Here is a 14,549-nt window from a genome sequence, read left to right as displayed (position 1 = left end):
GAGTAAGGAATTACACACATAAAAAGCGGCACTGTTGCTTTTAAATTGAGGTGTTTTAATTATATGTCATTGCTTATAAACACACACAAGGGTACCAACTGGAAATAAGAAACACTTTTTCTCCTTTGGTGGGAAAGAGCTTCAAAACACCACAAAACCTTGACGGTATCACTACCTTCCTTTCTTATCTATTAGGCAGTCCTATCCACTACCTGACAACTTCTAACTGTAATTTTAGGAGAGAGGAAAAATAATTTGAGGAGAGAAAAGAATTTATTTAGGGAGTGATAAAAACAGACAAAACAATGACTTATAGTAAGGATGAATATTATATTTCACATTCTTAGAAACAATGTTTCCCTAAAGCTATGAGATTATACTGTTCCGCTGAATAAAATATTGACAGCTTTAAAAATGCTTCTGAGAAACTGAGTCCTTAGCCGCTGAGGGGGAAGGAGAGTCTCCTGAGGCCTCGCTGTCCTGCTCGGAGGGTGGCGGGAGTGCAAGGCCACTGCTGAGAGGTGGCTGTGTGCATGCGTGGCCACAACACAGGGAGCGCTGGCAGAAGGAAAACATCGGATAACCCAGAACACACAACAGTCTGACGCTGAGCCATGAGCCCCTGTCTTACTTCTCCAGTATGGCTCTCTCTACACTCTTAAACTTTTTCAGTTCGACCATTAACTCCCAATATCTGAGATACAGCCACATGAGCCTCCCATTCTGGCGCTTGTTGGTGTTCCAGACGTCACCACAGTAAGTGTCGTGCTTGAATATGTCAGTCAGGCCGGCTGCCATCTCTAGGTCAGCAGCCACTGGGTCAGTGGACGCTCGGCCCAGCAAGCTCTTCTCGATCTGCAGCCGCTTGTGGCGAGGGAGAAGCAGACTGCAGTAGATGCTCTGTCTTTCTGTGAGAGCGTCCTCAAAGTCCCTCAGCAGAAGCCTGGCTCTCCGCTGCCAGTCCTCCTCCTTGCCCAGGCAGCTCAGGTATGCACTCCGCAAGGGCTGCCTCTTCTCCTGCAGGACCTGAGCCCGCTCCTGTTCCAGAAGCTTCTTCTCTTCTACCATCTTGCGCCCCTGAGAGATGAGGGCTTCTCGGTAGCTAGTCGTTCTGTTTTGTTCCTTTTCAAGTTCCAGGGACAACTGTGCCACGGCCCGCCGACTTTCTGAGATTGTGGCATGGTACTTGGCTTCGAGGTCCCGCTGGAAGGCAGCCGTTCTCTGATGGTATGCTTCCCTCTCTTTTTCTATCTCTTTTCGGGACTCCCTAGACCAAATCCAACCTGACACAAAGAAAGTGGAGGAGGAAAACACACATGATGAAAAGTCAAAGCTCAAATTCTATAATCTTTATTTACAGAAAACATAAAGCAGCTAAGGACAGCACTTTAATAAAATCTTAAGTCCCAAGAGGTACAAAAAAGACAACATTTTGAATGAAGCTATACAACTGCAAAGTTCTTATCTTAAAATCAGATAAGGGCTCCCCAAAGACGAGCACAAGAAGGCTGCAGAGACCCCTTTCAGCCTCCCCCTAATGTCTGATGGCTGAGAAAGGCCACCGCTGCCTTCCTTTGTTCCCAAGCCTACCACCCTGTGCCTACTCTGGCTACGGTGCCCCAGCATACTATCGGCAAGGGTTAGAAATGAATATGGGTGAGTGTGCTTCACACAGTGCTGGCTAGGTTATTAAGAACTGAGCAAAGTTCAAAGTGTGTTCAGCTTTGCCTGGTCATCACTAGTAAACAGCTGAAGCCCAACGGGTTTGCTTATGTTCTGATGGGGGTCATGTAAATAAGGAGTCAGAAGTTCAGCCTTAAGACGAGGTTCCACCGTAAGCTAACAAACACAGGACAGAAGGGTGCAGGCAACTGGGCGGGTAATGCCCCGCTCGCCCCACAAAGTGAAAAGCCACCAGGCCTCTGGCCTCTGCTGCACGGAGAAGTCCAAGGACAGAGAAAGGGAGTCTGATGACCACAAAGCCTGTGGCCAGCAGGTGCCTGGGTCTGGGTGTTGTCACCAACCCTTCCCCGTCCCACCAGTAAGAGTCTGGTGTGTTCCGATAATAAGATAAACGTCAGCGCGCTGCTTTCACCGGTACAGGATCTCCACCGCGTTCCGAACCGGCGCTCCTGCTCAATAACTTAATAAGTGTTGGGGCAGCTATGCTGAGTCCTAGTTTCTCACAGTGGTAACCTGTCCAACCTGTACAGATCTGAGTCCTCTGGAAAACAGAAGGACTGCCCAACAAGTCTAACTAGCGAAGTTACCAAGAGCAGCAGCTTAAAGCAACACTTAGGCCCAGCTCTCCAAACACAGCCAAGGCGGCTCACGCGTTTCTCTCCTACTTTCTCTAACTCCCTACGGTGTCCATCCCCCTTCCGGTTCTCTTGCTGCTCTTCTGGTCCCTTCCCATCAACCCCCGAGGTGCTGTCCTTGCTTGCTGTGTGGCCTTTCCCCAGGTCCCTGGGAATCGCATCTAGTCCACAACGTCAGCCGTCACCTTGCGAGGACAGCGTTTCCGTGCACCTGAGAGCCTCTTCACTTGCAGCGCTGCCGCCCCGATTCTACAATCAGGAGACCAAACTCGCCCTCCCGCAACTAAAGCAGCCCCTAATCCTATGCCAGCTGACAACTCCAACTCCAACGCACATGCCATCTTTGTCTCCTCCTTGGGGCTGACCAGGAAAGAAGGGGTCACAGTATGACTCAACACGCCCTGGAGGCAGGCAAAACGTATGTGTGGAGAAGAGAGGAGAGAAGGACTAATTCAGCTTTGGGTGAACGTGGACAAAGGCTGGAAGACCAGTAGGAGTTGGCAGGAAAGGTCCCTCTAGGTAGAATGAACAGGTACAGGAGAGCTTCCAGGAGCTGCTGTCCAGGGGCACAGGGCTCATGCCAAGGAGACGCTGGAGCAGACGCTGGAAAAGTCAGACTCCGCTCAGGAAGTGGACTGACCTGATCTGACCGCACCCTGGCTGTGATGAGGAAGATGAGGGGGCATGGGCGGAGGGGGCAGAAAGGAGGCCAGAAGCAGCGCGCCAGTCCTGCTAGAATAACCCAAAGTGCCATGCTGCTCGCACAGAGCCAGGGAGGCTGACACACACCCAGGCACACACCGGCCCTCAGACCACAGAGCACCACTCATCAGGAAGGCCTCCTGGAAGAGGTGGCACAGGGACGTGGAGACAGGCTGGGCGAGGAGGTGGCCAGGGAGGTACGGAGCCCAGAGTGCAGGCTGGTGGCCCGGAAGTCTGGACCCCCAGCTCTGGTCCGTCCAGGGGGGTCCCGCCTCGTGACTCTGCACAGACACAACTTTTTCGAGCCTCAGTCTCAGAGGCTGGTAAAAGCGCTGGGGCTCCTGCTTTTGGGAAAATGGAATAGAAGTACTCTCTCCTATTCCCCCTGCTAAGAACAACAAAAAACCTGGACATCGTATGTAAAACTAACACAAGACGACCCTGAAAGGTGGAGAGCGGCAGGCAGACTGTTGAGGGACCTTGGCACCCAAGGAAGACCATGCTGGTGAGTCCCATGGGGCTTCGTTTTGCCTTGCAGATCCCAGACTTAAAGCTGAAATGCCAATGATGCAGATTTCCTTTAAAAGCCCCAACAAGAGTCTGCTCTCTCTGGCCAAACAACTAGCAAAGGGGCTTAGCAAGACTGAAAACTTTTAAACAATAACCATTCTGCCCCTGCTACATAGCACAGAAGACACTGTGCCCCCACCTCCATCCATGTGGGCAAAGCCTGAGGGGCGGTGATGGTGGCAGAGGAAGCCATGTGGGGATTCCCCCTTGTGGGAGCATCAGCAGAGTCGCAGGGGAGCTGGACCTCCCACTCTTGCCCAGCAGTAACAAGGGGACCCTTCCTTGGTGTCAATGGGCTGGAGGATGAGTGGGGAGCCTGGACGTCCACTCCCACCTGGGAGTAAGGAGGCGGTGCTACCTCTCCGCGTCCAAAAACCCAGCCTAAGAAGATATGAATAAAAAACAGCCTCATAATACCCCAAATGCCCAGGTTTCAGTTGAGAATCACTCTCCATAACAAGAATCAGGAAGATCTCAAGTTGACTTAAAAGGTAATCAGTTGATGCCAATACCAAGATGATAGACATGTTAGTGTCATCTGACAGTTTAAGGCAGCCATTGTAATGTAAAGTCTAAGCAAAGATACAGAAAGTCTCAGCAGAGAAATAGAAAATATTTTAAAAAGCAAACGGAACTTTTGAAACTGAAAAAGGCAGGAACTGAAATAAAAAAACATAATGCTGAAACAGGTGTGGAGAAGAGAGGATCCCACCAAGATACTCAATACAGCTCCTGTGAACACAGACATGAAGATCCGAGCAAAATACTAGGAAATACAATTCTGCAATATATAAAAAGAATTACACGGCATGACCAAGTGGGGATTATTTCAAAAATGTAACACTGGTTCAACATTCAAAAACCCATCGCTATAATCCAACAAATTAGCAGCCTCAAGAAGAAAAACTACATGATCATATTGACTGATACAGAAACACAACATCCATTCATGATAGTAACTCAGAAAAATAGGAACAGAGGGAAACTTCCTTGTCTTGATACTGTGTGAAAGCCACAGCTAACACTTACTTAGTGGTGAAAGGACTGAATGCTTTTCCTCCAAGATCAGGAACTATCCAACCAAGTCCTAGAATTCCTGGCCAGTGAGAGAAAGCAAGAAAAGGAAATAGAGGCCAACAGACTGGAAAGGAAGAGATAAAACCTGTCTCGTACCTCACAGAAAAATTAACTCAAAATGGATCATGGGCTGTCATGTAAAATGTAGAATTAAAACTGTAGGAAAAAACACAGGAGAGAATCTTTAGGATCAAGGGCCAGGCAAAGAGTTTTCAGATGTGGTATGAAAGCATGACCCATAAAAGGAGAAACTGGTAAGACGGACTTCATCAAAATTAAAAGTTTTGCTCCATGAAAGACTCCAGTAAGAGTCTACAGACTGGGAGAAGATATTTGCAAACGAGACAGCCAACAAAGTACTAGAATCCAGAACACAGTAAAAACTCTCAAAACTCGGGAATTCCCTGGTGGTCCAGTGGTTAGGACTCTGCGTTTTCACTGCCAGGGCGAGGGTTCAATCCCTGGTCAAGGAATGATCCCACAAGCTGCGTGGTGACAAAAAAACAAAACAAAGCTCAAAACAAAGAACAAACAAAACAAAACAAAAACCTCTCAAAACTCAACATTAAAAAAAAATCCAATTAGAAAATGGATTGAATCTGAAAGACAGGATTCAAGGAAGTGGATACACCGATGGCAGATAAGTATGTGAAAAGATGCCCAACATCATTAGCCCTTACAGAAATGCAAATTAAAACCAAAATGGGGTTATCACTATACACCTGCAAGAACAAGCAAAATAAAAATAATGGTGATCACACCAAATGCTGTTGAGGACGCCAAGAACCTGGATCCCTCATACACTGCTGGCGAGAAAGCAAAATGGTACAGCCACTCGTTTACTTTCTTCGAAAACTGAACATCAACTCCCAAGGAGGCTGACAAGAGTAGGTAGTTGTTATGATTCAATGATCTGCATTGTCTGCGTCTTAGTGGAAGACCCAATTGCAGCCCTAAGGGCTGCTATTGAGAAACTCACTAACCTGCCATCTTGAAAAACCCTACTGAACGCTGGGAAAGGCTGCCTGCTGCCTATGGCTAGGCAATGAACTTGGAGAGTGAAGTGGAAGGCTTAGAATTACACTGACTAAGCCAAAGCAATCTTGAGGGAAAAAAAACGGAGCTGGAGGAATCAGACTCTCTGTTCAGGCTATACTACAAAGCTACAGTAATCAAGACAGTATGGTACTGGCACAAAAACAGAAACATAGACCAATGGAACAGGATAGAAAGCCCAGAGATAAACCCACGCACCTATGGTCAACTAATCAATGATAAAGGAGGCAAGGATATACAGTGGAGAAAAGACAGTCTCTTCAATAAGCGGTGCTGGGAAAACTGGACAGCTACATGTAAAGCAATGAAATTAGAACACTCCCTAACACCATACACAAAAATAAACTCAAAATAACTTAAAGACCTAAATGTAAGACCGGACACTATAAAACTCTTAGAGGAAAACATAGGAAGAACACTCTTTGACATAAATCACAGCAAGATCGTTTTTGACCCACCTCCTAGAGAAATGGAAATAAAAACAAAAATAAACAAATGGGACCTAATGAAACTTAAAAGCTTTTGCACAGCAAAGGAAACTATAAACAAGACGAAAAGACAACCCTCAGAATGGGAGAAAATATTTGCAAATTAGTCAACAGACAAAGGACTAATCTCCAAAATTTATAAACAGCTCACGCAGCTCAATATTAAAAAAACAAACAACCCAATCAAAAAATGGGCAGGGGGCTTCCCTGGTGGCGCAGTGGCTGAGAGTCCGCCTGCCGATGCAGGGGACACGGTTCGTGCCCCGGTCCAGGAGGCTCCCACGTGCCACGGAGCAGCTGGGCCCGTGAGCCATGGCCGCTGAGCCTGCACGTCCGGAGCCTGTGCTCCGCAACGGGAGAGGCCACAGCGGTGAGAGGCCCGTGTACCGCAAAAAAAAAAAAAAAAAGGGGCAGAAGACCTAAATAGACATTTTTCCAAAGAAGATATACAGATGGCCAAGAGGCACATGAAAAGCTGCTCAACATCACTAATTATTAGAGAAATGCAAATCAAAATTACAATGAGGTATCACCTCACACCAGTTAGAATGGGCATCATCTGAAAATCTACAAACAACAAATGCTGGAGAGGGTGTGGAGAAAAGGGAACCCTCTTGCACTGTTGGTGGGAATGTACATTGATGCAGCCACTATGGAGAACAGTATGGAGGTTCCTTGAAAAACTAAAAACAGAACTACCATATGACCCAGCAATCCCACTACTGGGCATATACCCAGAGAAAACCACAATTCAAAAAGACACATGGGGCCTCCCTGGTGGCGCAGTGGTTGAGAGTCCGCCTGCCGATGCAGGGGACGCAGGTTCGTGCCCCGGTCCGGGAAGATCCCGTGTGCCGCGGAGCGGCTGGGCCCGTGAGCCATGGTCGCTGAGCCTGCGCGTCCGGAGCCTGTGCTCCGCAGCGGGAGAGGCCACAACAGTGAGAGGCCCGCATACCGCAAAAAGAAAAAAAAAAAAAAAAAAAGACACATGCATCCCAATGTTCACTGCAGCACTATTTACAATAACCAGGTCATGGAAGCAACCTAAATGCCCACCAACAGACAAATGGATAAAGAAGAAGTGGCACATATATACAATGGAATATTACTCGCCATAAAAAGGAATGAAACTGGGTCATTTGTAGAGACGTGGATGGACCTAGAGACTGTCATACAGAGTGAAGTAAGTCAGAAAAACAAATATCATATGTTAACACATATATGTGGAATCTAGAAAAATGGTACAGATGAACTGGTTTGCAGGGCAGAAATAGAGACACAGATGAAGAGAACAAAGGTATGGACCAAGGGGGGACAGCAGGGGTGGGGGAATGAACTGGGAGATTGGGATGGACACGTATACACTAATACATATAAAATAGATAGCTAATAAGAACCTGCTGTATAAAAAAATAAAATTAAATTAAAAAAAAATACACTGACTGACGTAGTAATTAATTAGTTTTGAGGCTGGGAGAGGCCCTGAGGTGACTTTCATTTTCTGTTTGTTTTTTCAGACTCATCTCTGGCTTCTATAGCTTTTCATAGTAATTTTTATTCTTGAAGTTCCTGCTTTCTTATACTTTCGAAATGATGCTTTTTGTCCCTGAGAAGGGTTGAGGAATATTGTATTTTCTTCTTTTTGGTTATCTTGCTTAGGTAATGCGATCAGAGAAAACTTTTAACTTTGCATTCTTGTAAGGATGTGTTATTACAAGATTGTAGTAACACATGTTATTACAAAATGTGTTATTACAAGATTAAGAAATTATGTCGAACATATGGGTGTTAAGTAGCTCCCTAGCATAGCCTAAAAGTAAAGGCAGACAAATGAAGTTGATAAATGCTACTCTTGTCAGCCTCCACTTTCTCTACTCAAACCTGCTAACCTAAGAAATCCAGGCACATAAAGCCACTACATAAAAAGTATCACTGCCTGCTCACTTTGGCAGCACATATACTTAAAAAAAAAGAAAAAAAAATTGGAAAAACACAGAGAAGACTAGCACAGCCCCTACTGGAGGATGACACACAAATTCGGTGAAGTGTTCCATATAATTTAAAAATAAAAGCATCTCTGCAACAGAGGGCAGCTTTTCTTCCATTTCTCATATTCTTAAGTGCCAACCCAGAACCATGGGATATGATGTAGGGAAGCACAACATGCCACCCTTAAATAGGTCCCTTGGGCCTTGCTAAGTTTCTCGAGGGGCAAGGGACCCACCCTCATCACCAAATGATTCTAACCGAAAGCGGAAAGTAACTGATTAAATCTGGAGCTGCAATAGAAGCCTTAGTAGGAGTGTGGAATATCAAGGTTCTAGGCTTGGCCAAAAATATCCAACTGGTGACTATTAACTTAAGACCTGGATGGTAATATCCCTGTAAATAGCAGTAACCAAAATGGGAGGCCACTGGTCTGACTAACCACAGCTGACATTTGGAGCCTGATAGGAATCTGGCGGGGAGGCCTTCTCCTCTCCTAAGCTAAATGAGGGAAGGTACAACCTTGCCACATAGGTGAATGGGTGTGTCAGTCATTTGATATCATTGAGGTGGCCACTCAGTTCTCAGAGGGAAAAAGACTTGTTTCTTCAGGCCTTAAGAGAACAAAGTCATCCTAGGAGGCACTTGCCTACGCCTTTAAGATGCAAATGTCTACCTGACCTTCTCCAGGAACCCTCATCTCCAGCATCCTTTTAAAATGCAAATTTGGGGCTTCCCAGGTGGCGCAGTGGTTAAGAATCCACCTGCCAATGCAGAGGACCCGTGCTGCAACTACCGAAGCCCGCGCTCCACAACAAGAGAAGCCACCACGATGAGAAGCCGGCACACCACAACGAAGAGTGGCCCCCGCTCGCCGCAACTAGAGAAAGCCCGCACGCAGCAACAAAGACCCCATGCAGCCAAAAATAAGTAAATAAAATTAAATTAAAAAAAAAGAATTTGGGTTAAAAAAATAAAAAATAAAATAAAATGCAAATTTCAAAAACGGGGTAGGTAATTTGGAACTTGACTTGTCAAGGACGAAAAGAAATCCTAAGTGTCTTTTCTGTAAACATTAGAAAAAAGGGTTTGGCCATCTAGACAGGTGACCTTGATTTGCTGCATCTGCCAGAAGCCCAATTTGAATCCACCCCCTTGTAACTGATGGGTCTTACCTTGCTGTACCTGACTCAGGGCTGAAATTTTCAAATGAGAACTATAAGGTCTCTGTGTTTGTTTGTGTGTTTGTATGTATCTACGTGTGTTGTAGATGTATAGTATTACCAAAATTAATTTGTAAAGAAGCTCTACTTAATTGACTTAAAAAAATTAAGTGCTTATATAAATACTCAGGAATATAAAACTGGCCAGAATGAATTTCAGGTTCACGCGATCCAGGAAATATTAACATTAAATTAATATCTGGTATTGAAGGAGGCTTAAACTTGTTGATTTGATTAATACAGATATGTCTTTTTTTTTTTTTTTTTTTTTTTTTTTTTTTTTTTCTTTTTGCGGTATGCGGGCCTCTCACTGTTGTGGCCTCTCCCGTTGCGGAGCACAGGCTCCGGATGCGCAGGCCCAGCGGCCATGGCTCACGGGCCCAGCCGCTCCGCGGCATATGGGATCCTCCCAGACCGGGGCACGAACCCGTATCCCCTGCATCGGCAGGCGGACTCTCAACCACTGCGCCACCAGGGAGGCCCCAGATATGTCTTTAGAGTCATCAATGTTAAGTATAGTACTTCTGCTGTACCTAGGTTTACTAGAGGTCAAATAAGACCTTATATGTTGCAAATCTGTCAGCAAGAAAAGTAACTTGAAGTGAAAAAAAAAAAAACTTTTAAGGAAAGTAAGATGTATGTTTTCAGTAACAGAAGGTGTAAAGAGTGAGAAAAAAAATACTGGAAAAAAGAGTTGTACATGATCTTGGGACTTCCCTGGTGTTCCATTGGTTAGGACTCCGAGCTCCCAATGCAGGGGGCCTGGGTTCGATCCCTGGTCGGGAAACTAGGATCCCACATACTGCAACTAAGCCCACATGCTGCAACTAAGCCTGCACGCCTCAACTACTGAGCCCAGGCTCTAGAGCCCGCATGCCACAACAAGGACCCAGTGCAGCCAAAATAAATAAATAAATAATAAATAAAAGAGTTGTACACAATCAAGATTTTCTACGATTGGATTAAACTTGGTTGGGTAAATGGATTTTGTTGGGAGTGGGCTGTGGCAAGACTGGATCTGGTTTCTTCCACCAAAGTTTTCTTGAATTACTGCTTTTAATAACATGAGTTACTTCGCCTTAAAGGGATCTGTATTTGCTTTCAAGATCTGTTTTAACTTTGGTTAAGAAATAAGTATTGTCTCAGTGACCTATGATCTTACTTGACCAAGTCTTTTAAAACTTTTTGACAAACTTCCCAATATCAAATTTTAATTAAAAGTTCTTTGGATTTCCAGCTAACTTTGGGATACTTTAGAGGGTCCCTGAGGTATCTCAAAGAAAAATATTTAACTAGGATTATTTCGTATGTTAAATTAAATGTAATCAGATGGTTAACCACGCCTTTTAAGTCTTTTGTCATTTATAGATAGTTTTTTTGTTTTTTGGGTTTTTTTTCCGGTACACAGGCCTCTCACTGTTGTGGCCTCTCCCGTTGCGGAGCACAGGCTTCGGACACGCAGGCTCAGCGGCCATGGCTCACGGGCCCAGTCGCTCTGCGGCATGTGGGATCTTCCCGGACCGGGGCACGAACCCGTGTCCCCTGCATCGGCAGGCGGACTCTCAACCACTGCGCCACCAGGGAAGCCCTAGATAGTTATTTTTGTACTTTGATGCTGTTACAAAAAAGTGCTTCATCATGAAGAAGATTCATGGGAAGGCTAAGGAAACAGTTACAACACTTCCACATCAAGACAGTGGCTATGCAAGGATTCCAGCCCATATGGACTTAAAACAAGAAGCTGTCCTGATCCTGGGGCCCCTAGATCAGGCATCCTAGAGATTTTTACTCCCTGACAGGCGGGGTCGATGCCCCTACTCAGCCTTGAAGCAACTTCAGAAGATGGACCATTGCCCCTCTGCTTCCCATAAAAATATGGGAGTAAAATCTCCGACGGGGGAATGAAACAGGAGGGAAGGGGGCAGGGCACAACCTTTAAAAGAATGACACAGCCATAGGACATGACAAAAACTGGTTAGAACCAGACATACTCACCAGTGCTAGGACAGTTGAGGCCAACCATAAAAGGTCAAAAAGTAGGCTGTGGCCCAGTTCCTGGAAATCCCCACCCCTTCCCCAAAATAATTGGAATAACCCTCCCCCTCATTAGCCTATGAAATTACCCAGCCCCATATTTCGGGGCCTCTCACCTTCTGAGATGGCCCATAATCTGTCTGTGGAGTGTGTTTCTCTCTAAATAAATCCACTTCCTACCTATCAAAAAAAAAAAAATAACACGTCTCTTTGATAGGGATTATTTTCAACTGGTTATTTTCTACGGAACAGCAGACATTGGAGAAACTTTGAAAACCAAGTAGGAGTTACCCTTTTGTAAGAAATACTTACACTTATAAGGGAGTTCTGCATTTGTAAGGGTGTCTCCCTGGCTGTACTAGGAAGAGGTTGACCAAATTTCTGGAAACTCTTATCATAGGAAAAGGGTAGAGCTTAAATCTGCATAACAACCTTATCCTTGATTATTGCGCTTTTCCTAGTCTCCTCTGGTAACTAACTCTCCCCAACCTCAACATCCTCTTGTCTTAAGCTTGGGATGGTATTTAAGGTGAGGGATTATGCCATTCTGGTAAGTTACTCAATTTTCCTGAGTCTCTCCTATGGATACATGTTAAAAACTTTTGTTTGATTTTCTCCTGTTAACCTGTCTCATATCAATGTAATTCTTAGACCAGCCAGAAGAACTTAAAAGGGTAGAGGAAAGTTTCTTCCTTTGTGACAGTGACAAAACATAAAACCAACCCCTAAACATCAGGAAATTCATCATGTAGTCGGGATATAAGCTAAGAGCTGGAATAATTACAATTGACTGGTAATTTCCCCAAAGTGGTACAAAGTCGATTCAAAGTAGAGAATTTCTGGCCAGCATGAGCAGAGGTTTCATGGATGAAGTCTCCCAAAGACTGATTTCCTAAACATTACACAGACATACAAAACCAGTTTTCTTTTATGCCTGTTTTATTCTTCCTCATCAGTGCTTATGAGGGCAACTGAAGCAAGGCAACCCCCCTCAGAGCAGTACAGCCCTGAAGGGAGCTAACAGTTACTGAACTCACTCCAGACAAAATGCCTCTAAATATCTTGTCTTATTTAACCCTCACTTGCATTAAGGCAGTTATGATGGTCAGAGAAAATGAGGCTCAGAGGGTAAATAATCTGTGCAAAATGTACCATATGCAAAAAATCTAGAGTGTACACATGCATCTCTGTAAACAAAGACTGCTGCCAGCCATTTATGAGTAAGGCATTAGCCACAGTCACTGGCCTACAAGTTCACCCGGAAAGGGATTCAGGGTGAATGCACTCTGTGTTTTGGATACATGGGACCCTACAGCGTTAAGATACATGACTAAGAAAGAATTTCAGTGACCCCAAATTCCTGCATCTTCCCATACGTAGGTAAGCACTAAAGTCACTAACTTGACACACCTGGGTTTCTGTGACAAGTATTCATCTTTTACCAAGACGTATGCTGGACCACATGTATTTCCTGGCGCCTCCCCTGCCTCTTCAGAGTGGTTCCTAACAGCTATCGGAGAGACTGTATCCTGGGCTACAGTCTTCATAGCTCTCACACTGTACATTTTTTTTTACAGTCAACATCTGTCAGTTTCAAAAGCCCAAGATCTTAGAGCACCACACTTTCAGCCCAGAAAACACACATTAGGAAAACCATGACTTACGAAAAGCAGCCAATCCCAGCATTGGAACCAACAGGGCATAATTCCATCTGCTTCCATCACCCCCATCAGCCCTGGAACTGGGCCGGATATTCCAATTTGGGGGGTCATTTAAGTTATTCATGGAGATACACCTTGAAGTAAATAATAAAACCATTAACCACACAAAAAGAACAAAATACGTTGGTCACAATTATATCACCTACGTGGCTCATGTGAGACTTTTTTTTCCTTCAAAAAATTTTGTTCAGATCTAGGTATGCGCTGCACAGCACTGAGCCTTATGGGATTAAAAGAAAAAAACAAGACCTCAGACAAAAGCAACTCACAAGTCGTGGGGGAGAAGATGTGTCTCAAATAACTGAAATACAAATAGGACGAAGCAAATATAGTCAAAAGAAACTTAATTCAACTTCAAAGACTCTTAACAGGCTTTTCAATAAATACTTGTTCAACACCTAAAGATATAAAATTCTAACTGGCAATAAAGCAATGACATACACGCAAAAAGCCTCAGTACTTAAGGAGCTTGTGGCGAGCACAGAATAAAAAGAGATCTGAAGTAGTGAAGCTCGTAACCCTCATAGGGGAGGTCTGGGAGCAGCATTCCCTTCCCCCCAACCCGGTAAACCAGGGAGCACCAATCCCCGGGCCGTGGACCGATACTGGTCCGCGGCTTGTTAGGAACCGGGCCGCACAGGAGGAGGTGAGCGGCGGGAAAATGAACGAAGCTTCACCTGCCGCTCCTCGTCCCCCCACCCCATCGCTCGCATTACTGCCTGAACCATCCCCTCCCCCCACCCCGTGGAAAAATAATCTTCCACGAAACCGGTCCCTGGTGCCAAAAAGGCTGGGGACCGCTGCCGTAAACGACAGGGTCCGCGCGCCCCCAGCCCCACCCCACAGGGTTCGTGCTCTCCCGGTCCCATAAATTACAAGGTCTGCGCCCCCCACCCCGACACCGTAAACTATATTATGGAGTTCGCGCCCCCAAGACCTCATGAACTGGAGGGTCCGCGCCCCCATCCCCCGGTAACCTACAGGGTCCGCCTCCCGGAACGCGCAGTCCTAATAAAGCAGCGGAACCCGGAACGGACCCGCGGGACCCCTGAACGTCGGGAACTCCCTCTCTGTCCCGGAGAGAAAGCGAGGCGAACACCACGTTACCTGCGAGCACCGGTTCATCTCACAAAACTGCCGTAAACTCGAGAAAAACAGAACACCGTCTGGACGGGAAGAGAAATCAGGCGAGCCCGTGAAGACCCCCGACCCCAGACCCCAACCTACCTCCGGCCGGGAGGTCACGGCCCCTGTGCTCTGAGCACCGCCGTCCGCTCGTCCCTCTGCGCAGGCGCCGCGTTGCGCCGTCGACCCCGGCGCTGCGATGTGCGCAGGCGCGGCGTCCCGCCCCACCACCGTCGGCCCCGGGCGCGG

At 46.0% G+C, this 14,549-nt stretch overlaps 1 protein-coding gene across 2 annotated transcripts; it reads right to left on the bottom strand.

Moving 5' to 3' along the window:
• Nucleotides 1–254: 254 nt before the first annotated feature.
• On the bottom strand, nucleotides 255–14,488 carry CCDC127 (coiled-coil domain containing 127). 2 transcript variants are annotated; one of them, XM_082621667.1, is made up of 3 exons: nucleotides 14,403–14,488; nucleotides 13,119–13,249; nucleotides 255–1,283 (listed from the first exon to the last, which is right to left on the bottom strand). In XM_082621667.1, the coding sequence occupies exons 2-3, from the start codon at nucleotides 13,237–13,239 to the stop codon at nucleotides 628–630; spliced, it is 777 nt and encodes a 258-aa protein (XP_082477793.1). In that variant the 5' UTR covers nucleotides 13,240–13,249; nucleotides 14,403–14,488; the 3' UTR covers nucleotides 255–627. The 2 variants fall into 2 exon arrangements, with proteins under 2 accessions (XP_082477793.1, XP_082477794.1); XM_082621668.1 differs by lacking the exon at nucleotides 14,403–14,488 and adding an exon at nucleotides 14,283–14,387.
• Nucleotides 14,489–14,549: the final 61 nt, after the last annotated feature.

This window comes from Mesoplodon mirus, assembly GCF_964341445.2.
Source record: "Mesoplodon mirus genome assembly, chromosome: 5".
Classification (NCBI taxonomy): domain Eukaryota; kingdom Metazoa; phylum Chordata; class Mammalia; order Artiodactyla; family Ziphiidae; genus Mesoplodon; species Mesoplodon mirus.
Note: the sequence above shows the minus strand (reverse complement) of the source record. Positions and strands in the feature narration are given on the sequence as shown.